A 23,292-nucleotide genomic window follows, 5' to 3' on the forward strand; every position below is an offset into this window, starting at 1 on the left:
CCTGGGTCTGTCTTGCAACAGCCATGCCAATGCCCATGCAGCGCCTTCGACAGCCCTCCCGGCAGCAAACCAGCCTCGACACGCGGTCGCGGGGCCCAGAGACACAGTCACGTGGCACCACGGCCCTACCCTGCTACATGGGGAAGTGCCTGTGAGAGATGGGGGGTCTTTGCCAGCTTGGACCACCCGGAGAGGAAAACAGCACGACGGAGATGCGAACCGCGTGGGCCGCTGCGCAGTGCACCGGTCCGAGGCAATGCGCGGGGGGGCCGAACGCAGCCCCTGACCCCGAGCCCCCCGTCACCGGCTGCCACGGACCCAGACCACGGTTCTCCCAGGCCGCAGCCAGCTACAGGGCAGGGGAAGGGAGAGAAAAGCATATCCACACACGGGCATCCTGCCACTTGCTCTCAGCCCTGCCCCGCGACGAGCAACTGGGAACTTCGCAAAAAAAAATAATCATCCTTCCTTTTTCTTTGTTCTTTCTTTTTAAAAAGAAACCACACGTGACAGAGGCTGCGGGTCCGGGACTGAGGCTCCTACTGAACACACCGAGTTTGTGGGGAGGGGGAGAAGGGTTGTTTTTTTGTCGGTTTTGTTTTTCTTTTTTCTTAAAACCTAGCTCCTAAACTGCACGCACGTCAGTGGCTTCTCTTGGTATTTGGCAAACGTCTCTTCTTTTATTAGCTTCCATAGGATTCTTTTTTTTTTTTTTGGACCTCTGCAAAGACTATGTACATTCACATTAGCATACAGGGTGTCTGCCCTGGCCGTGGCGGGGCTGCCCCCATCCCGTAGCCATGCCACTTTCCATATTGCACTCCTGCCCTCTGCGCTTTATACAATGATGCAAGAAATGCAAAATAATCGACAGTGTCTTTCTCTCTCTCTTTTTCCTCTTCTCTAAGAAAAAGTGTTTGTTTTTCCCCTTTCCTTTATTTCCTCCTAGAAATCATTGCAGAATCGCATGGGGGAGGGAGAGGGAGGGGGAGCAAAGAAAAGCAGAACCGAAATTAAAAAATAAAAATAAAAAAAGGACCAACCCAAATGAACCCAATGGCCATGTTCATCACCGGACTGGAGCAAACATCTGGAGAAGAGCTAGACACAAAAGCAGGGGTGGGGAGGGGGGGACACCTATCTACAAGTAAATAGAGTCTTCCGAAGGGAGAGGACAAAAGGCGTCTCTTTCTTTTCTTTTCCTGGCGAAGTTTGGAAGAAGCCAAGACGGCCGTGGAGAGATGCCGGAGCGAGAGGGGCGGGCTCTGGACAGCAGAGGTAGTGAAGGAGTACGCGGGCCAGGCGGCACCGGTACCGGCGGCCTTCTGCTCGCGCGCTGACCAGACGCGGAGAACCGACGACGGATTGTCACAGTCCGGCTGGGAACGATGCTCTCTCTGGACAAGGACCGGGGCTCGGACCTCCTCACTGGCTCTTCCCTAGGCATTTATAATCCACAGAGAGACAAAGCCGGGAGCAGGGCTTTCCCGTTGCACGCGCACGTATGCACGCACCCCCCACCCACACACAAAGCCCTCGGCGGCTCGCTTTGTTTTTGCTTTATTGGACCAAAACTCTTTCCATCCCCAGAGCTGCGTCCGTCCTCCTCCAAGGTAGGTCCGGGAGCCGAGAGTCCGGCCCGGGACGGCCCCCCGCCGCCCCCCAAGAACACAAGGAGTCCGACGCGGCTGGCTCTGCCCGGCGCCGGGAAAGCAGTCGTCGTGGTTTGGTTGGAACAAACGAACGCTGTTCCTCATCTCGCGAAAAACCAACCAAAAAAGGAACGGGAAGGTCAAAAAGAACCAACGGCAACAGAACGAAACAAACTTTGGCAGTGGAAAAAAAGTTTGGGTTTTTTGTTTTTTTTGTGTTTGTTTTTGGATTTCCTTTGGAGCAGAGGTGAGTCTGGTATGTTCTTGGCTAGCTAGCAAGGTAGTTTACAGGTACGCTTCCTTCACTTGGTTTGTTTTTTTGGGATTTTTCTTTTTTCTTTTTTTCTCTTTTTTTTTCTTTTTTTTTTACTTAAAGCCAAAGAGTTTGACGGTTTTTCTATTTTTTTTTTTTTAATTCTCTTTCCTTTTAAAAAAAAAAAAAGACGAAAAGAAGTTTCTTGCCTTCCGAAACCGAAATCCTTTGTCACGCCGCTCCCCCCCGGCCAGGCCGAGAGAGCTGTTTGGTGCACATCCATACCCGCACGCACGCACGTGCCCACGCGTCTCCAGCGGGACAGAGACCGAAGGGCTCCCGCTCCCCGGGGCGAGAGGCATCGAGTTGGCAGACAAATCCCACATCCGAAAAAACAAAAGGAAGAAGAAAAGAAAAAACCGACGACGACGACAATCATCCCCCAAATCATACTGAGAAAAGAAACCCAAAAGAACCGAAGAGAGAACGGAGAAGATTGGTATTTGCCGTAACTCCACTTTAAAGCCCAGTGTGAGGATCCGTGAGGATTACATGTGAATTCGAGAGGTCGTTTTGGAGGTCAAACATGAGTCAGGTAGCTGAGGAGGTTGCATTGAATGCAGTCTGGTTTTTCTTTTGGAGAGAAGCAGTAGCAGCAGTGACGGTTTGTAGATTCCTCTGTTTCTTTCCCCTCTGTTGGTCAGTCAGGCGATGGCCAGGTCACTTAGCGGGACGTGGCTTCCAGAGGCGCCGGGGTGGCCGGCGTGCCGGAGCGCGACGCGGTGGACGAGCCCGTCTCGCTGGGGCTCGCCGCGATGGCCACGCTGGTGATGGAGGGGGTGACGGCGACCACGTCCGGCTGAGCGGCGGCCACCCCCAAGCCCGCCCCGGCAGAGGGGGCCGCGCCGGCCGGAGCCTGGAGGCCCTGCAGAGTCTGCCCACAGACGTGGTGGTGTTTCTCCCAATCCTTGTGCTGGCAGAAAGACCCGCAGTAACGCGCCGTGTTGCAGCCGCTGCAGGTCTCGCTCGCCTTGCGCCCGCAGTTCCAGCAGCTCTGCGCGGGGGGGCAGAAAGCAAAGGCGTCAGCCGCAGGGTAGCGCGAGCATCCGGCCTTACCGCCCCCTGCCCCGGGGAACGCTCTGGAGCCCAAACCCAACGCAAGCTAGAAGCCTCTTCCCATTGACATCACCCGAGTTTAGGCCCCAGCAAAGATAATGAGAACATAAGCGGTGCCATACTGGGTCCATTTAGCCCAGCTGCCGACGGTGGCGGAAGCAGATGCTACAGAGGACGAGCATTGAACCGGGTATCTGTGGAGTGATCCATCCCCTATTCATTACCCTTCCTGGCATGCACCTTTATTGGTTTAGAGATGCCAGAAGAAACATCTCCAAGTATTCTGCTCAACAGCCATTAATAGATCCATGCATTTGTCCACCCCGTGAACTTGGCAATGCTCTCTGCCCCCACCGCCTCCTGCGGCAGTGAACTCCACCAGTTATCTACGTGTTGCGCCAGAAAAGTACTTCCTCTTCTTCCTTTTAAACCTCTTGCCTGCAAATTTTAGTAGGTGGCAGGTTTAAAACGAATGGGAGAAAGCACTTTCTTCATGCACATGTTGTCGACTCGTGGACAACCTGCTGTAGTCCCTGAAGTTGGGTTTCACCCGACGGGCTTTTGAAACCCTCCAGGCCTGGAAAATGCCTGGTCTGAGCACAGGCCCAGGAGCTGGGAGCCCCTGCACGGGGCAGAGCTCATGGCAAGGCTGTCTTGTGTAAAGGCGCTGATTTCCAAGGGCTTGCAGAGACTTTTGGACCCCACCATGCCACAGACTCCCACCCCATGGTGCACACTGCTTCCCTGGCCAACCTCTACCTCGCTGGAGTCTTCCTGCTGATTGATGACAGTGAGCGCGTCCTCTGATGCCTGGCGCTTCGCCTCTGCCAGCGCCCGCTCCATCTTGGCCCGCTCGGTGGTGATGAGCTCGTGGGCCTTGCGCTCGGCGTCCGACACGGCCTTCTGGAGCTCGGACATGGCCTGACGCTTCACCTCGTTCACGGCTTCTTCTGGAGGCAAGAGCACAGAGCACGGCACCTGGCATGTAGGGCAGCCCGCAGCCAGGTGCCCACGGGGACCCGGCGGCCTGGCTATGGGGGTGCAGATCAGGAGGTCCTATGGGGCCTGGCTTTGGGAGATGCATACACATGCACCTTTCACACTAGCCCTTTGCACAGGGCAGGGTTTGCTCTCAGCACTGCTCTGCTAGGGTTGAGATGGGGACAGCCCGCGGTGTCACACTCACCAGCTTTCCTCCAGATCTCCTCGGGCATGTAACCGGAGAGGGGCCTGGGCACGAACTCACGGTGAGCGTCTGCAAGCAACAGGCAGGGAGAGCACATTAGGAGGCAGGGCTGGTCAGACCAGACCCACTCCTCGCTGCGCCTGGACGCTGAGAACCACCGCACCCGAAGGACAGGGCATCCCTGGGGCTCCAGCGTCCCCCAGGCAAACAGCTGTGCTCAGGTGCACCAAGCCAATACCCCATGGCCAGGTTATGATCCCTTCTATTTGCATAACTATGAATATTAATTAGTTTCTCATTATTGTAAATAACGCATAGCCTAGTCTGCATTGCTGCTGGACCTCAGGGCCCTGATCCCAGGACCCTGCGCGCTGGATGCTGCATGGGCTCTCTGCGGCTGTGATGGGAGCAGGATAAATCGGTGGACGATGCCACATGCTCCAGGCATGGCAGAGTCCGGACAGGTGTTAGCAAGCTCCATCCCCAAGGCAGGAACAGGCTGTGAACACACTGCCCGGGTCTTCCCTGCACCAGGAGCTTGGCTCCCTTGTCCCCACGCCCCGCTCCGCTGTCTTCCCTGAGACCCAGAGGCTGCCAACAGAGACGATGCCCGGGTACGTGACAGGGGAGCGGCAGGTCCATGCCATCAATACCTAACTGGGGCGGCTCAGGGGCGGAGGAGCTGTTGTGAGGGCGGGCGGTGGGGCTGGCGCCCTTCTTCATGTCCTCGGCGTCGCTGTAGCGGCGGATCCAGTGGTTGAGCTCCTCACGGTCGGCCTCCTGGCAGCGACGCAGCACGGTCAGCGACCGCCGCGTCTTCTCTACCATGTCCATGATGCAGTTGAGCAGCTGCAGGAAGCAGAGCCTGCATGAGATCCTGGCGGGGCAGCGGGGCGCCCCCGGGGTCGCCGTGCCGACTTCCCCTCCCTTCCCTCCCCCAAGGGGGCAAGAAGGAGGGATCCCAAATGGGAGGAGAGTCCAGCAGCTTCCACCCGTCTCCAGGGCAGAGGGGTATCAGGCTCAGCAGGGCAAGGCATGGAGGGAGTGGGGACCCTGCCAGAGCCAGGCGAGAAAGCCAAAAGAGAGGGCGCGTGCCACAGGGCTCAGCATGGATAAACTGAGACCCCCTCTGCAGGAATGCCGGCTCCTCGAGGCCCTCCCACAGGCCTGGCAGCAAACACAAGTCTCCCTGGACCCCCGGTCCCTGCCTGGCGCAGTACGTACATTGTTGAGGTGCTTCCACTCCTCGGCCCACTCCCGGTCGGTCAGCCGGTGGTCGATCACCTCCTCCTGGCGGGCGCCATGCACAGCTGGGAGAGAAGCATGCCCGTCGGCCACAGCTGCTCCCCAGCCCCCAGCCAGCTGTGGACCCCGTCCCCCAGCTCCAGGGCTCTGCTGATCACCTCTGCTTGCTGCGCAAACCCAAAGCAGAGATGCTTCCTGCCCCTGCAGCCTGGGAACAGGGGCAGGGCTGGAGTTCCCCGGCCCCTGGCACGTGCCCTCAATGCCCTCCAAGCCCCCGGGGCTGCATCCCGCCTTGCTTGGAGGAAGCCCCAGGCTCTGTCTGCAGGGCGCAGCGTGGGAGACAGCAGCTTTCTCCAGCTCATCCCCATTTGCTTCCTCCAAGCTCAGCCCCACCCCCAGGGTAAGGGAGGGGGCAGGACTGTGGAGCCGCGCACCCTGCCATGCCGCGTCACACTCACCCGCTTGCCGGTGGCGCTCGCGGAGCTCGCGGGGGTCGGGGTGCCGGTAGGCATCGCGGTAGTGGTGGGCCATGGCCATGTCCTCCAGGCGGTAGTGCTGGGGCAGCTGGGGCGCAGTGTGGGGCAGCCCATTGGGCTGGTGGCTCAGCCCGTTGCTGGGGCTGTACCGCTGGGCAGGGCTCATTGTGCATGGCCTCTTGCTGAGGTGCTCGGGGTGCAGGGGGTCGCGGTCCACGCCGTTCTCTTTGGTCCTGGCCCGGGGAGGAGAGAGGGCGATGCTGTTGGGCAGCAAGCACCATGTCCGTGTGCCGCCGGCCCCACCGGGACGACCCTGCCCCCGGGCTCCCTGCACTCGTGTCTTGGGAAATGCAGCTGCTGGATGCCCTCTTGGCCAGGTGCTCTCCCATGCAGGGGGACTCAGTCCCCCGTGGCTCAGCTAGGGGCTGGGGGGGCCACATTCTGCTCTGGGTGGGGGAAGAAGGTAGCATGGTGGGTAGCACTGGCCTGAAGCAGGGTGTGAGGTGCACAGAGCTTAGACGCTCTTCTCAGGCAAGGATTCAAGCTGTCCATTGCTGGGGGAAGCTGGCAGTGGGAGTGCCACCTCCCGGCCCATCACTGTGGACATCCCTTGGCCCAGCCAGTTCCCAGATGCATCCCCTTCACCCCAGCCCCTGGAGGACAGGGTCTGTCTGCACGGGCAGGGCAGGCTGCATTGCACTGCTTGCAGCAACTGGGATCAGCAGCTGCCAGCCCCAGGCCAGGGGCTGCACCCACCACAGCTGGATAGGGGGGGGTGACATCCGCCCTCTGGGCCTGGCACGGGGCCTGTGGGGAGGGGAAAGGGGCAGGGGAGCCCCTACCTGTCTGGCGTCCTCCTCTTGCCCGTCTCGTTGACCTCCAGCAGCAGCTCAGAGGAGTCGATGGGGGACGAGGCGTTGGCGTCCAGCAGCAGCTGCTCGTGCTGGGCCAGATACTGGGCTGGGGTCTGCTTGGCCATGCGGGCGCAGTGCAGGAGCTCGCGCTGCAGCAGGGGCAGGTTGGCCTGTGAGTGCACAGGGTAGGTAGAGAGTTACACCTCCAGGACCCGTCCTTCTGTTCCCCTCCACCCCGGACCTCTGCCGGGAGAATCTACCTGTTGGGGGAGAGCCCCCGTGGCTCCAGGAAGGGCACAATGAAGCCAGTGGAAGAGAAAGCAGCCCCGGATGCAAGGGGCTGACTGCCCTGCTGAGACATGCGGGCACTGCATATATCTACATGCATGTGCCACAGCTGTGCACAAGCGCGTGTAAATGCAAGTAAATGTGTGCACACCCATGCACGCATGCATGCAGATATATGCACGTGCACATGCATGCATATGTGTGTGTGTATGTACATGCATGTAGGTAAGTGTGTGCATGTGTGTGCATGCTTGTGTGCGCACACATGCATGTAGATGGGTGCCTATGCACATATGCACGTAGGTATGTATGTGCATGCATGAAAGTGAGTGAATCTGTGTGCGAATGCATGTAGCTGTGTGTATATGCACATGCGTGTAGGTATGTGCATGCATGTAGGTCTTTGTTTGTAAGTGTGCATGTGTGTGCACATGCCTGCAAGTAAATGTGTGCACATGTGTGCATCCATGCATGTAGACGGGTACCTGTGTGTGTATGCACATGGGGGTGTGTGTGTGTGTGTGTGTGTGTGTGTGTGTGTGTGTACGTGTGTGTGTGTACGTGTACGCAAGCTCTTTCCAGACAGGTACCAGACATCCCCTTGCCCTCGGCTGGATGCCCAGCTGGATGACCCATCCCTGGGACCCAGCTGAGGCCCGTGGCGCCAGGCTTCCTGCACCCCTCCGCCTGCCACGCCAGACGCCTGCCGCTCCCTCTGCCCGCGCAGGCTGGGCCCCCTCCTCCAGGGAGGCGCACAGCTCTGGCTCGGCGTGGCCTGACCCCGTGCTCAGGCGCTGCAAGGCAGAAGCCCCAGCACCCCCCACTCCCCACCCCAGCTCCCAGGCCGGCGGGACAGGCAGGGCCGGGTTGCTAACCTCCCCCACCCACCGCGTTTCTCATGGAGCCACGACCCCGGGAAGCGCGTCCAAGGATGAAGCAGCCGAGCGCCGCGGCAGGCCCGGCGTGCTTGCTGCCAGCCCTGCTTTCCTATTTAGGCCGCTGGTCGCCAGCCAAGCCACCATCTGTTGAACATGTTAGGGCGCGAGCTGAGGAAACGCAGAGCTGGAGACTCCAGGGCAGCAAACATCCCTCCCGCCTGCTCTTTCCCCCCCTCTCCCCATTTAAGTAAATAACTTGGTGGGGGGGAGGAGGAGAAGCCTGAGTCTGGGAAACACGCTGCGGCCGGCTGGAGACTTTTAGCCTAATGAAGAGCAGCTGCAGCCCTGGGTGGAAGCAGCTGGGCGCAGGGTGCCAAGAAAGCAAACACAAAGGCGAGTGTTGTCCCATGTCTCCATGGCAGGAGATGGGGCTGCCGGGACCCAGGGTACGGAGGGCACCGGGAAGACGAGGGAGCCCCTGGGTTGGGGAGGATGGAGCCTCGGGAAGCACCAGTCCCAGCCTGGCCTGCTGCAGCTGGCAGTGCCCTGTGCCCCCAGGGTGACTGGATGAGCCAGGGCGCTGGAGGCAGCCAGACCAGGCCCCTTGGAGCTCAGCCCAGGCCACCACGTCTGCAGGGACCCCACAGCTGGGCTCTCGGCAGCTGTCCGAGGTGCTGCCGCTCCCACCGGGCCTGGGCACAGGACGGAGAGAACCGGGCAGGGGGCAGAGACGTGGCACGGACCCCCCTGCTCCACTTCCCCAGCACAGCAGCTCTGGGAGGGCTGCTGGGTTCATCTCCCCACTTCCCAAGCAGGGAAACTGAGGCACGGAGGGGCAGAGTTGCTGCCCCCCTTACATGGGACGTCATGCCCTGTACTAGAGCTCAGGACCCCTGGTTTCCAGAGGCGCTGAGCACGTCCCACTGCTGTCCGCTGGCCTGGCCAGGGCTGCACGCTCCTGGGAGCCAGGCTCTGTTTCCCCGGCTGGGAGGTGGGGAGCGAGACCCCGGCCTCCCGGGGCTGTGGGGCGGCTTGGGTGCCTGCAGCACCCACCTGCAGCCAGGGACACGGGCTTTATCCCCGACTGCTGGGATGGCAGGGCTGGCCCTCAACACCAAAGACTTCTCCAAACTTGGACAGAGGACTTTGGCACACATGTCAATGGAAGATGTGCATCTAAACCCCTTGGGCAGCTTAGGGAGCCCATGTACTGGGTCACACTGGTGCCTCCCAGCTGCCATGCACTGAGCCAGGCTCCAAGTCCATCCTACCCAGGCTGGTGTCCCACAGGCAGAGAGCGGAGGCTGGAAGGGAGGGTGACCTGGGTCTGACCTGGGTTTTCTACCGCTCCCCTCCCACTTGCAGCTGTCAGCATTTAAGGTCTAGAAAGGTCTGATTCGGAGGCTGAGCCCCTCACTCCTGTGCTCAATAGCAACTGCACAAGGGGAACAACACTGAGGCCTCCAGGCTGCTCTGGGCAGACTCCTGCAGCTGCAGCAACGGCTGAGAAGAGCCCCCAGGCCCAGGGACAGGGGATAGTCCAGATGCCAGGGGAATGGCTTTTCCTGCCTTTGCAACTCCTATGATAGACTTGGGCAGCCGAACAGCAGCTGCAAAGAGGGATTTTGCCAGCGCCGCCCGCACGCGGCAGATCCCCTAGAGCCGGGTGGCGACGCAGGCTCTGCACTCAATCGCAAGGGAAGCCAACATGGGAGGTTTCGAATGCCCTGCAAATGGCTACCAGATGGGCCTCGCCCTGCCTTTCATCACCAACAGCTCCGAGAGCGCCTTTCACACGTGGGACAACGCGTGTGCAAGCTTGTGCCGAGGCACTGGGGGTAGAGGGTCTCTCATTTTGGACACAGTGGGCACAGCCAATGCTTGCCCACTCCCTCCACCAAGCATCATCCCAGCCTCAAGAAGTCCAGAGAGGCTTAAAAGCTCCCTGCCCCTGCACCTCCCTTGCTCTGGGGAAGACGGTGCAATCAAAGCAGCTGAGACCCTTGCATGGAGGGACCTCCCAGCCCCGGCAGCTTGGCGGTTCGCCAAGTAAATTCTTATGCAGAGTTCAGACAAGGGGTGCCTGGACTGGTTTGGACGGGGCTGATCCTGCCTCGGGCAGGGGTTGGAACAGATGTGACCTCTGCAGGTCCCTTCCAACCAGTGTCTCTGTGACATCTAGGATAGCTCTGATGTCCTGCTGCTGCAACCCTCTGCCAGCTGCTCCTTCCCCAGCCTGGCGTTAGGCAATGCACTGACACGGGGCATCCCCCAGCCACGCATTGCAGAGCATCCCCCGGCCTGCGGCTCCCCACCTGCCCCAGGAGAAGGCTTCCAGGGTGACCCCAGCAATGCAAGCAACCAAGGGTGTTCCTCCCGGGTAGGGCTGGGGGGAAGCAGGGAGCTTACCTTCAGGAAGGGGATGACGAAGGGGCGCAGCGGAAAGTTGGTGGCCTCCTGGAGCTTGGAGTGAAACTCCTCGATGGTCAGCGTGGAGTTCTGCGGGCAGAGCCGGGGGTGAGCAGAGCACCGAGGGCAAGAGCAGCTTTCCCCAACCCCACTCCTGAGCTCCTAAACCCACCATCGCCAGCCAGCCAAGCATGGAGGAGAGCTCCTGACCTGCCCGCACCCTCTCTTGTCTGTGACCCCACTATCCTGCTGCCTGGGCAGGCACGGCCATATAGCCCCTGCCCAGCTCCTTCCATGATCTTTGTGGGCTGTGGGGAAGGCAGCCCCATAGTACATGTTTTCCCACGAATGTGCTTCCATGTGAGGGTGCCCCATTCCCTTTTGCACCACCATGGGGGGGGGAAAGAAGGGGGAGCTCCCCAGCCCATGCCTCTCCTTGTGATTTTGTCCCAGCTGGCCAAGGCAGCTAGCACCCTCCACTTTCAACCTGGGAACTTTTCATGGGAGCAAGGGGATGTGTCTGCACCCCACGATGCTGCTGAAGGGGAAAGGGAGTGGATTTTCCTCCCCGGTGGGAGGGAGCATGAAGCTGCCTGGGTTTTGCATATTGGTGCTGGAGGACATCCAGGCAGGATTCGCACCTGGCTCAGAGCTAGCTGCATCCAGGCCATCCCCCTTGCACCCATCTACCCAGGACGTGTGGATGTGGAGGCCTCTCCTTGATAAGAGTGACTCCAAAATCCTTGAGTGACAGCACATTCAGCCAACAAGGCACAACGGTGGAGCACTGGAAGACTCCCACTGGCTGTCCACCCCCCCAGGGCATCGCCCAAATTTGAAGGCAGCCCGTGGGTGGCCTTTCCCCCTATGTTACGAGCGCCCCAGAGATCAGCAGTGGGTCCAAGTCCCCTGTGGGAGAGACCGCCACGTACCACCAGCCCCAGCACCAGGGTGCGGACGCGCTCCCCGATCTCCGGGGAGATGTCGTTGCCGAACTGCTGCAGCGTGGTCAGGAAGCGCTTGAGTTTGCTGAGCTGGCGGGCGCCGCAGGCCGGGGGCAGCTGATGGTTGGACAGGGAGGCCGTGGAGGAGGTGGCCGGCCCGTTGCTGAACCCATTGGGGGTTGAGGGCGCTCCGTTGATGGCCGTGGGGGAGTGGCTGCTTCCATTCATTACTGCAACGAGAGGGAGGGCGAGGAGGTCAGATGGTGGGGAAGGGCCGTGGGACAGTGGACATCCTAGCGCAGGGCGCTGCCTCCCAGTAGCGGGAGCCAGGGCAGTGTGCCGTGTACCAGGGCGCTGTGCCACTGGGGGCTTGGGGGCAGCTTTGTGGCCCTGCAATGGGCAGGCTGCTTGCAGCCGGGCATCAGTGCCGCAGGCACGGGTGGAGTCCAGGATGGCACAGCAGCAATGGGGAGCATCTCACCTGCCCCCCAAAGCCGTGTTGCCAGCTGGAGGCAAAGTGAGCAGTGATGCACAGCGAACACCCACACCCACGATCTGCTAAACCCACTGCCCAGGCTGTCCCGTCCTGCCAGGGGCCCACAGAGCCACCCAGCTCCACGCAGCATGCAGCGCCGGAGCACGACCCCCCTGAGCCCCCCCCCACGCCACACGCACCAGGACAAGACCCATTCTCAGAGCCTGCCCTATAATGAGCTGCCCACCCTCCCCGGCTGCACCAGGAAACCAAGCCTCTGCCTTACTACGACGGGGGCGAGCGTTAACCTCAGGAAATCCAAGCCGTGGACGTGGCATGGGCAAACGGCAGCGTGCCCAGTGCCGAACACTGGGATGTGCGGCTCAGGCCAGCCCATGGGGATCGGTGCTGAGGCAGAAGCAGAGCCCATGTACACTGGCTGCACGTGTACCCCGAATGGCAGCGAGGGGCACCTGCTTCCAAGCGGGGCCCAGCCCCTGCCTTCATGGCCCTCATCGGCAGCTGCATCCCCTAGCAGGCTGCCAGCTCGGGAGACGCTAGGATCCTCCGCACCGCCACCCCCAGCCGCTGCCCAGGGTCCCCGAGCCCCCCTGCAGCTGGAAGCCCCCGCCCAGACAATGCCAGGGGCTGGGGAAACCACAGGGGTTCGTGCTTGCCGGCGCCATGACACGGCCCACCCCCACAGCTCACCTCTCACGCGGGCCCGCAAGGCACAGCATGCACGCGCCCCCGCTCGGGGAAGCCGCCGGGCACACAGCGCCCTGTCCTGGGAACGCTGCGCCGCTGGGGAGAGCTACCAACCTGCCCGCCGTGCCAGGCGCCCGAGCCCTGCCTCTGTGTTTCCCCAGCCGGTCTCCCCCTCACTCTCCCGCCGGGCAGCGCCAGCTGCTCGCTCAAGAGGGTCCCAAAATAACCGGCCGGCCACAAGCGCTTTTATTCCAGCGACAGGTGCGTTACTAAGTTAGACTCCGCACGTGTCCCTCTTGGACATCCCTGGACCCACGGGGACGGGGAAAGCCGGCGGCGCTGGGATGGGCAGAGAAGCTTGATGAGGGGGCTGGCAGGGACCCGGTCCCCTGCACCCTGCTCCCCCATCTGCACCTTTACGCAGGTCCGGCTCCCATCTCCCTTGCTGCCATTTATGCCCAGACCCACGATGGCCGTGCTGGGGGAACGGGCTTCGTTTTATTATCCCCGCTCCTTGGTCTCCTCCAGCCCTGGACTCGCCGTAGCTGCTCCCCATGAACCGCCGAGACCCCCTGCATATGCAGGGAGCAGCCAGGAAAGTTGGGACTACAGGACTCGAGATACTGGTGGGTACCAGGAGCCCCTGGGCTGGGGGCTTTGCAAGCTTTTTCCCAGCTGTCCTGGCTCCTTGCCCTGCCCAGGCAGGGGGCTGAGCTGTAGGGCTACAGGATGCTCCACACCCCTGCTGCTAGGGGGGCAGCAGCTGGCGTGTACATGGAAGAGCCGAGCCACTTGCCAGCGCCGTGCCCCCAGGCTCTCCCCGCAGTGCCAGGGAAAGCACCCCTGTGGCACCCTCTCCAGCCATGGGCAGGGGGCAAGCTGTGCCCCCTGAGTCGGGGCAGAATGGGGGCGGGGGGTTTCTCCTCCCCGGGGAAGGTGGGGGTGCTGCCTGGGGCCTCTGGGTCTCTCACGGGTGGGTGTTTCCTTTTACTTACAGAGACAGACCATCGACCATTTCAAGCAACCCTGAAAACGGCCGCGGGGCAGAAACGTCGGGGGCCCAGCTTCTCGATCTGCAAGCAAAATAAAACACACGCTAGCGTGAGAGACCCGAGGGGGCCACGGTGCCACCCGGGGGGCTCTGCAGCGCCGGCCCCGGCACCTCCGACTGGGGCCGCGTGGCCGAGGCCACGAGCTGCAGCAGGAAGGGGGCTCCTGACGTGACTTGCTGAGCGGACGGGGCCCCTCACGCTCCCTACCTGGCACTGCTTCTCCAGGCTCCGAGCCTTGCAACGCAGGGCTGAACAGCAGGGAAACTGAGGCACGGAGAGGGGAGAGCTGCCTAGGGCTGTGAGTAGAGGCAGGACAGCGGGGACCAGCGTGGGGCGGCACAGACACCCAGAAGGGCTTGGCTCTGCCAGGGGCTCCCTCAGCCCCTTCCTGAGAAACTCAGCAGCTGGGGAGAGGACCCAGGAGTCCTGGCTAGAAGACGGGTCGCTCCGGCCGTGTCAGCGCAGTCTCCTGTGGCGCCATCGGGTCTCTCTCATGTGGCACGGACCCCCGAGCCCAGAGACCCTGCCAGGCTCTCCAGCTGGCAGCACGCCTCCTTGTCCCCCGAGCCCCATGAGACGTGCACCACGACGGGGCAACCCCGGAGCCAGGCTGCTTATGGGGGCCGAGTCCCGGCGCAAAATCCTCCCCCCTCCTGCAGCACAGCAGCACCTAATGCATGCCTGGAGCCTCGGCAGCTGGAGAGAAGCCGGGTGCCTGTGCGGACGGGACACCCCGGTATACGTGTGCACATGTGTGCACACACGTGCATGCAGGCGCACGCCACCAAGCCTGCAGGAAGAGGCAGCCCAGCTGGTGCAGGGCTGGGATTAGCGGCGCGGCGCGGCTCCCTCCGCTCCCCGATGGCCAGACGCCGCTGGCGGATGGCGGATGCAGGAACATCTGGAGCAGGCGGGGGGGGAGTCACTCCGGCATCCCGCGGCCCTACCTGGAGCTCCTGCGGCCCCGCCTGCCCCTCCCAACACGGCAGGGGGACACCAGCCCGACAGGCCGTGTCCTACCCCCTGCTGCAGCCGGAGATGGAGTGGGGAGAGAGACCAAGCCTCGGGCCAGGACGAGCCCTTTGTCCAGACGCAGGGCACAGAGGGCATACCCCAGCCCCCACGAGGCAAACCCTCTGCAACAGGAGCACGGGGCCACTGTCGGCGTCCTGCAGACTCAGGGCCATCACGAAGATGGGGCTGGGGCTGGGGCAGGTACCTTCTCCCTTCCCTCCTGACACGCAGGGAGGGGAACCTGCTAGGGACGGCGACTGGCAGCTCCCTGGCACCGCAAGGGCTGTTTATGGGCAGGAAAGCTGAGGCAGGGAGCCTGCCTGAAGCATCCCAGCCCAGGGCCCGGTGCTCCCTCGATGAGTGCCCGGCCTGCCTGCCCCACGCCCTTGGCGTGCCCCAGCCCCGCTGGATGGGCCGGAGCAATCGCTGGACTCTGCTGCCCATGCTGCGAGCCAGGCTGGCGGGCAGATGGACGGACGGAGCCCGTGGCCCTGGGGGCACCTGGCACACCGAGGTCTGCAGACCCCCCCACGAGTCCAATCGGGGGTGCTGAGCAACGCCAGCCCAGCCCATCTGGAGCGGGTCCCCATCCTCCAGGAGCCACAAGAGCTCAGCACCTGCTCGCATTGCTCCTACCACGGGACCCGCTGGACGGCGACGGGTCTCTGCCGCAGCGGCATTCACGGCGCGGAGCCGAGGGCAATGCCACTCAGGCCAGCGAACGGCAGGAGGTGGGAAATGTCTGGAGAAAGTGGGGCGCTGAAACCCAGCTCTGCCCCAACCTCTAGCAGTGCAAGGACCAGGCCCGACAGGTCCTCCGGCCCCTTCCCTCTCACCCATCGGGGGATGCAGGGGCTGAGGCAGCACCCAGAGCCTGCAACGGGCATCCAGGAGCTACCCTGAGAGCAGCACGCCCAGCACCCTCCACGCATGGCTCCAGCTGCCAGATGCAGCCCAGCGCGGCAGTGACCTGGTGCCGACATGGCCGGACTCTTGCTGGCTGCTTCCCAAGCAGATGCCTGCCATATCCCCCCTCCCCTGGGTACAGCGAGATGCTTTCTATACATTTCAAGCAAAGTCTTCCTGGTTTTCCAGCCAGCTCTACTTCTTTTTGTACCAGGGAGCGTTGAATTGGCACCAGACTCTGGGCCGGGGGGAGGAGCGAGCCGGCCGGCTGTCAGGGCTCCTGGCCCTGAGGGAGCTGCTCTGTGCCTCCGTTCCCTGTCTGGGCTGGGGATAATGGGGTTGCAAGCGCCGTGCCCAGCTGCGGGCAGGCGGTGGGCACAGAGCCTGCCTTTGGGCATTTGTTTGGCCACAGGATCTGCCCTGGCTATGCCCCTTCCAGCTGTGCAGTGCCAGCTGTGCCCTGCTTCCCTCCAGCTGGGGCAGGGCCTGGGAACGACGCTCCCTTCCCCAGGGCGCTCCTGCCTTGCCCCAAACCCTGCCAGCTGGGAAGCAGCCCATCTGCTTTCCCCGCGACACCCCGGGAGCCGGCGGTGGTACTCACTGGTGTTTGGTGTGAAGGAGGGGTGCCGCGTGGCGCCCTGCGTGACGGCCGGCGGAGGAGGAGGCATGTTGGGTGGCGTCGCTCTGGACTGAGTCTTCACGTCGGCCGGTGAGTCGGGCATTGTGGCTGCCGTCTTCTCTGCGTTATCTGCAAGGGGGAAGAGCCGCAGAGAACAGGGCCGGTGAAGGCAAGGCTGAGGAGTTCCAGCCCGGGGACCCTGCCTGGAGCCCGGTGCTGCCCATGCCCACCCCCTCACCACTCCTGCACCCACGAGCTGCCCCTGCCCTTTGGGGCTCAGCCCCCCGGCTGCTCTCTGCATGGCAGCTTGCCCCTGCAGTCAACCCGAGACCAGAGCTCCTGGGACACGCAGCCACGCACACCCCTGCGCCCTCCTGGGCACGTACCACGGTCAGCCAGGCCCATAGGATGTCCCAGCCTCCCCACGGCAGCGTGGGGCACGTCACCCCCTCCCCGAGACACTGGATCAGGCAGGTATGCCCCCCCGGGAAGACTGCCCGGCTGCTGTGCTGGAGCCCTCCCGTGCACATAAAGGTGGTACCAGTCGATGCACACACACCTCTGCCGGGACGTGCATCTGGGTGTATATGCAGTGCAAGCACCCCCCTCCTCCCGACACGTGGGGCCAGGCTGCTGACAGACACGTCACGCATGCAGACGGCAGGATGGGGGGGATCTTCGCTGAAAGCCTGTCCCCACGCCGGTCTGGGCACCTGCCAGTTCTCAAGGAAGCCAAATCCCCCCGGGGCGGCCGGCTGGAATGCGCGGCCCTTTCCCACGGAGGCCGTGCGGAGCTGCGGTAATTGCAGTGACGGGCAAGGATTGTTCACAGGCTGTAAATCGCGCCGGCGTTATCCGTCCCGCCGAGTGCCTGGTGCAGACACGCACTGGAGCAGTCCCCCGTCGCCCCAAAACCAGGACTCGGGGCCCCCCAGTCTATACGATGTGAAACGTGGGGCTCCCTCTCTTTGCCTTGCAGCCCCTTGTCCTCCGGGGTCACCAGGACCAAAAGTTTTCCTGCTCTCCTTTGGAACAAGCAGACCAACACCAGCCTGGGGGTAAAACACGCTCACGTCATCACAAGACTCCGGGAGCTGGGGCATGCGGTAAAGCAGCATGCATCAGGCAGGTCTTCTTGGGATCCCTGGCAGTAATATTTTTCTTCCTCCCCCACCTCCTGCCTCTGACACGAAGCTCCCGAACGGGGGAGGCCTGGCAGCCTCCCGAGGGGCCGATGCCGTGTCTTGGAGGCCGGCTGAAATGTGAACTTTCGGCTGCAGCGTGTTGCTGTCGCGTAGCTTCGCTTTCCCACGTGGAAGGAAGTGTTTCAAGACCACTCGGCCCGGCTTCCCCGAGGGGAACGCTCTGGCCTCTCGTTTCAGCTCCTCCACGCTAGTCCAGCGAGAGGCCGGGGTGGAAACGAAGGGTTTCAGTTTGATCGAACTGGGGCATTTCGATGGATGAAGTAATGCTTCCCTCCCACCCCAAAAAAGGGACTTTTGGAGGTCGCGGTTTTGTTCCGTTTTAGAGCAGAACCCGGTTCCAAAGGTCGGGATTTCCTAGTTCCCAGCCTGCCGCATGGAGGTAAAGGGGTGAAAGGCCCCACTTTAGCATCTCTTGCTCAGCCGCCACCGCCCAGATGGCACTGTCCCTGCCCTGGCCCCGCAGCCCCACGCTGCCCAAAGCTGGTTGCGCTTGCTGGTCCCAACCGGGGCAGCCATGGCTCGGTGCCCTGGGATCTCCTGGGATGACCCCAGCGAGACGGCAAGGGACAGATTCAGCTTCTCAGCCACCGCGGCCAGACTGGCACTGCTCTCCTCTGCAGAAGACAATCCCCGGCGCGGGCGAGCCTTTTTCTCAGCATCTCTGCAGGGCTGGTGAGAAGGAGCTGCTGTTTCCCCAGGGTCTGGTGGGGGGAAGTAAACAGGCCAGGCGCGGAGAGCACCTGGCACTTCAATCAGCTGCTGCCAGCTCCATCTCTCGCCCTCCTCCGCCGGGGAGGATGCGCCAGGCTTCGATGGGTGGCCACAAGTGCGCCGGCAGCTGCACGTATCCGTCAGTGCCCCGTGCCCGCACTTTGGGCAGCCAAAGAAGGCAAGCATGCCACTAGCGCCCCGCGCTCCAGCCCGCTCGGGTCTCCTGGAGGGCTCGCTGCCTTGACAGGATCAGGACGGCTCAGGGGCGCGCGCCCGGGGGCAGCCGCTCATCGACCGGGCATCCGTAATCCGCTGCAACTGTCATGAGATTAATTGAACCCTGTGCGAGGACGTTGTCCAGGCTAAATAAAGCCGAGCTTTTATCGACGGTGAGATGCTTTCAGACCAGGTGCAGCGACTCCAAGGGAGCCCTGCCCCTTGCAGCAGGACGCTGACGCCACGCTCTCTCAAGCTCTCTCCAGCAGTGATGGGCACGGTGCAAACGGTCCCCAAGCACGGCCTGGTCTGGGTGAATCGGGTGCAAAGGACACGGCCCATCCTTGTTCCACATCACTGGTTCTCGACCTTTTTAGACTCGGGCCCCCCTCTGAAAACACCGGCTCCTCGTCTTCGCTGGGTGTTTGGCTCCAGAAAAATAGCAGGGTCATTTTTCTGCTGTACAGAGCTCAGATAGATCCCGGGAGATAGTTCAGATACATCCCAGCAGGTCGGGATGTTTTTCTTGGGAAGCACGGTCGCTCACCTAGCGCCGCGCAGTACCCCTGCAAGGCTCTCGAGGTGCCCCCGGTAGCTCCTTATCAGAGCTACCTCCTGCCCCGGCTAAGGAGCTCTGCAGCAGGCAAGGGAGCAGGCTGCATGCGGGCGCAGCCCGAGGCAGCAGCAGAGCCACAGCATCCATGCACGGGGGCCACCACGGCCCGGAGATGCAGCCGGCTCCACGGACTGACCTGCTGGGTGCTGCCGAGGCCGCAATGAGGCAGCGCGAGACCCCCCAACCCCTCGGTGGGAGGACGAGAGGGCCCAAGAGGACAAGCCCAGCCCAAGCCCCGGCCCGAGGGACCCGGTGTGCGTGCAGCCGCGCGCTGTTCCAGGAAGGCTAATTAGTTTCCCAGACAGTAGATGCCTTGTCTCCCCCTCCCCGACTTCACGGGGCCCCCCTCGGTGCTCAGGCTGGGGTCCGTTTCCATGTCTGGCGAAGGCTCCCCCAGACAAAGGGCCGCGTGTGTGGAGAGGGGCTGGCCGGGCGCCAGGGCCGGTGCCTGGGGCGCGGGGCAGCCCTCTCCTCGCCATCCCCAGCCGAGCACCGGCCAAGGCACACGGGCTCTCCCCGTTATAAATCAGCACGGGGAGGCCGGCAAGGGGGAGTCGCAGGCCCCTTGTGAGCACGGCCCGGGGCCCCGTGGGCAGGGGAGGCCGGCCGGGGGCTGAGCACGGGGGTCAGGCCCGCGAGAGGCACGGTGCTGAACCCCAGATGTGGCTGCACGCTCAGGACACGTCTGCAGCCCTGCCTGTCCCCAACGTCCTTGAGCAGCGGGGCTGGCGGAGGTCACATCTAGTCCGGCCCCTGCCGGAGGCAGGACCAGCCCTGCACAAACCACCCCAGGCACATCCACTGTCCAACCTCGGAGCAAAACCGAACGGTCAGCCCTGACACGGCACCGGACATCACACCCAAGCCTGCTCCAGGTAAAGCAGGGGGATCACGTCCTGCTTGGTCTTTAATACACGCTCAAGGTGATCCCAGGTGGAGGCTGTAGAAGAAGGCAAACCCCACCGTTCATGCCAATCTGACCAGGGGGAAAATCCCTTCCTGGACCCAAATGCGGCATCGGTCTGGCCCCAAGTGGCCATCCAGCGGGGACCCTGCAGGTTTGAGTCCCAACAAGTGCACTGGCACAGCTCAGTCCCCAGCCAATGCAGCCAGCTCTGAGGACGGTCCCTGCAGTCAGCAGCGTGCCCTGGCAGGTCCCTGGAGAAATGCAGGGAATAGGGCAAGGGGGGAGCTGAGAGCTGCACTCCCAGCTCCCCCGGGAGGTGCATGGAGCTGCAGGCCTCCCCGATGCAGAGCCGAGCATTATCAGGGCTCTCCCAGAGGCCCTGCTCTCTCATCCAGCCTGGACCAGATGGCCCACAAGATCCCTTCCCGCATCAGGACTCTGCAATGCCAGTCCCCTGCTGCCACAGCACTCCCAGAGGCAACAGGACACACGCCCGAGCATCGCCTCGACCCCTAGACCGTGCATGCGGCTGCATTACTACCAACCCGCAGTCCCAGCCAGGACGGGCAACAGCGCGCCCCGTCCTGCCTCAGACAAGGAACAGGGTTTGCACGGGAGCCAGAGAGGACCTGGATGCCCCCGTCTTGCTGCGGTCGAGGCCACTGCATGTTTTAACACCGCCTGTGGAAAATGATGCAGAGAATACCTGGATGTGGGAAGGGCCTAGCTCGGACCCCCCAGAGCGCTGAAAACTGCAGGAGGTGAAGGGGGTTGTTTTGGGGTTTTGTTGAAAAAAATGAACTTGTTTAAAATCACTTCTCCCCGCCCGGGCAGGGTGGAAGTCAGGTGGCCGCGCCAAGTGCGGCAAGGCGAATAGGGCCGGGTCAGACCCAAGCTGAAGGGTTTTGCAGGAGCTGGTGATGGCTTTCCCTCTGCCTTCCACAGCTGCAAAAATCAATCCCCCGCCATGCGCTGGGCTGTCAGCTGCAGCCCTGCTGCCAGCGCCGCGATACAGCGCTGCGCTGGAGCCCTCGGAGCCGGGAGAGGCAGGGGTCTCACGCCCCTCAGCCAGGCAGCCTGGATGGCTTTATTCTGTGGTGGCCGGCCGTTTCTCTCATCCCCCGTGGCCGGAGGGAACGAACTCCGCGGTCTCCTTGCGAGATGTGAGAGCCGTTCGCTGCTCTTTCTGCATCCCGAGCCGTCAGTGGTACGCCGGGAGCTCTGCTGTGCTGGCTAAAGCAGACAGCAGCTGCTCCACCGCAGGGGAAGACGGATCCCGGCTGCCGTGCTCCTCCTGGGCCCAGGCAGCGTGGCTGGGGTGAGCCACGGTGCCACGTTAGTGGGGCTGATCGGTTGGCTCAGCTGCAGCAAGGTCGCCCTTTGCCACGGAGAGATGGGGGTGGCGGTAGGAGGCACGTGCCCAGGAGCGTCATCCTTCCATGGCAGTGGAGATCCCGGAGGTTTTGGTCCAGGTCTCTGGGCGAGAACGGCCATGCCGGCGCCGCAGGGCACTATAGGAAACAAGCCACAGGACACAGGCTGCGAGCTCTCTGGCTGCCCCTCACCCTGCCCTGGCCCGAGAAGGGAGCGCGCGCCAGACCCGAGCTCCCGCTGCCTTTGGAACGAGTGCCCTGAGTGACAGCGCGGAGCCGCGCAGCAGCTGAGAGCCTGGCGCAGCAGATGGGAGCCAGCAGCAGCGCCGGCACGTCCAGGGAGTTGTCATCAGCAAAGTGCGCGCCAGCTCCGGGCAGGCGTGCGTGGGCATGCAAGCAGGAGGGGTGCGTGTGCGTGCACGGCTGCGAACGCAGGCAGCGGGTTTGCGCGCTTGGCAGGGGACAGGGCGTGAGCTGCTGCACCCCCACAGCCTAGGGGCTCCCTCCTTGCAGAGAGCGAACGCAGCAAGGGGGCCAGGACTCGGCCTGGAGAGCGCCTTTGGCCTGCCCGTTGGAGCACCCCTGTGGGCAAGTGAGTGTGCAAAGGCCTGTGCGAGCAACAAGCACGATCATCTGGTGCAAAGCACTGGCACGGGTCCCCTGGGCACGCAGCAGGGGTGGCAGCTGTCCATGGGCCAGATGGCGTTTTGCTGCGGGCTGGGCGGGAGGTGCTTGGTGGTGACCTGCAAGGCAGACGCAGGCCTCGAGCCCCCTTCCAGAGCCTCCTGCTGCCTTGCTGCCCCGGGCGCCATAAAAAGCAAGGGCAGTTCTGCACCTCCCATGTGCAGACGGCACGTGTCCTTCCTAGCTTGGCTGCAGCATCTCCCAAGCACCGACCTGCTCCGTGCACCTGGACCGCAGCGGCAGAGGCCACGGTGCCTTCCAAGACGTGACTTAGCATGGTCCTCACCTGCGGACTCCGCTGCCTGGAGGCTGGGATGCAACAGCCCAGCTGCACGTGCCTTCTTCCCCCTCCACCTGCCTGCCTTTTCTTGCTCCCCTGCTGCGCCCTGGTTTAGCGCACACGCATGGCATCAGCTTGCTTCGCCCTGCGTCCAGAGGAAAGCGCCCGTGGCGCTGACCACATCCCAGTGGAGGCTCTTCCTCCTCTTGCACGAGCCATGGAGCTGCCATTAAAGCCCTGACTTGGGTGAACCTCCGTGAGGCCGGGCTGAGATGATCACTAGGTGCATCGCTGACCTGGCAGCCAGTGCGGATGGGGAAAGGGCAGGGAGCCTTTTGCATTCACCGCTCCAGGCACGAGCTGTAGCATGGCTGAGACGGGGTCGTGGGCAGCCTGCGGGAACGACCCCCATGTTCAGCAGGGCACGGACACCCAAGCTCCCGCAGCTCCCTTAAAGACTCCCCACTCCCTTTCCCTATCGACGGGGAGGTCAAGTCCTCATCCACACGGACCCCTCTTGACTTCATCAGCCATTCAGGGCCCTTCCCCCCACGCAAGACACCCCTAGTTTGTGCTCGGGGACACATGGGAATCACAGAAAATTCAGGTGGAAGGGACCTCAGGGGGTCACATCTAGTCCGACCCCCTGCTCAGAGCAGCACCAGCCCCACCTACATCATCCCAGCCGAGCAGGGTCTGAAAAACCTCCAAGGACGGAGATTTTACTTCTCTAAATAACCCGTTCCAGTGCTTCACCGCCCTCCTAGTGAAAAAGTTTTTCCTACTATCCAACCTCAACTTCCCTTGCAGCGACTGGAGAGCACTGCTCCTTGCTCGGTCATCTGCCCCCACTGAGAAGACGCAGGCACGGGCAGGCGGGGGCCGGGCGTGCGTGCCCGAGCGAAGCCCGCCGATCCCGATCCCCTCGCCCGTCTGACAGCGCTCGGCGGGGAGGCCCCGCGCGTCTCTGAGCTATCCCAGGCCTCCCCGCTTCCCGCCCCCTCCCCAGCACCGTTACAGATGTGGCAACGATTCCCTGACATGACTCAAACGCTGCTGGAATCTTTTTTTATTCCCCCCCTTTTCGGGTAATGTGTCCCAGCCGGCCGGGGCCGCGTCTGCGTTCTGACATCTGGTTTCCATTAGGCCTGTGCAGCCCAGATGAATAAGTAATAATATCAAAATAAAAGGATTAGTCTTTTTTCCTTCGCTGGTCTAAGCAGCA

General features: G+C 62.5%; 1 protein-coding gene across 5 annotated transcripts in view; it reads right to left on the minus strand.

The window, feature by feature from the left end:
• Nucleotides 1-2,052: 2,052 nt before the first annotated feature.
• Nucleotides 2,053-23,292, minus strand: part of CBFA2T3 (CBFA2/RUNX1 translocation partner 3) — a 52,988-nt gene continuing 31,748 nt past the window's right edge. The window contains exons 2-12 of one of the 5 annotated variants that reach the window (XM_019536040.1): nucleotides 16,058-16,204; nucleotides 13,480-13,557; nucleotides 11,290-11,531; nucleotides 10,358-10,447; nucleotides 6,771-6,952; nucleotides 5,911-6,188; nucleotides 5,432-5,517; nucleotides 4,861-5,056; nucleotides 4,208-4,276; nucleotides 3,781-3,968; nucleotides 2,053-2,959 (exon numbers count right to left, since the gene is read on the minus strand). In XM_019536040.1, coding sequence (XP_019391585.1) covers nucleotides 2,630-2,959; nucleotides 3,781-3,968; nucleotides 4,208-4,276; nucleotides 4,861-5,056; nucleotides 5,432-5,517; nucleotides 5,911-6,188; nucleotides 6,771-6,952; nucleotides 10,358-10,447; nucleotides 11,290-11,531; nucleotides 13,480-13,557; nucleotides 16,058-16,204 — 1,886 coding nt within the window. In that variant the 3' untranslated portion in view covers nucleotides 2,053-2,629. Of the gene's footprint in view, nucleotides 2,960-3,780; nucleotides 3,972-4,207; nucleotides 4,277-4,860; nucleotides 5,057-5,431; nucleotides 5,518-5,910; nucleotides 6,189-6,770; nucleotides 6,953-10,357; nucleotides 10,448-11,289; nucleotides 11,532-13,479; nucleotides 13,558-16,057; nucleotides 16,205-23,292 lie in introns of all 5 variants that reach the window. The other 4 variants (XM_019536039.1, XM_019536041.1, XM_019536042.1 and 1 more) reach the window with 4 other exon arrangements.

Source organism: Crocodylus porosus, unplaced genomic scaffold (genome assembly GCF_001723895.1).
Source record: "Crocodylus porosus isolate Cpor-Errol unplaced genomic scaffold, CroPor_comp1, whole genome shotgun sequence".
NCBI classification, from domain to species: domain Eukaryota; kingdom Metazoa; phylum Chordata; order Crocodylia; family Crocodylidae; genus Crocodylus; species Crocodylus porosus.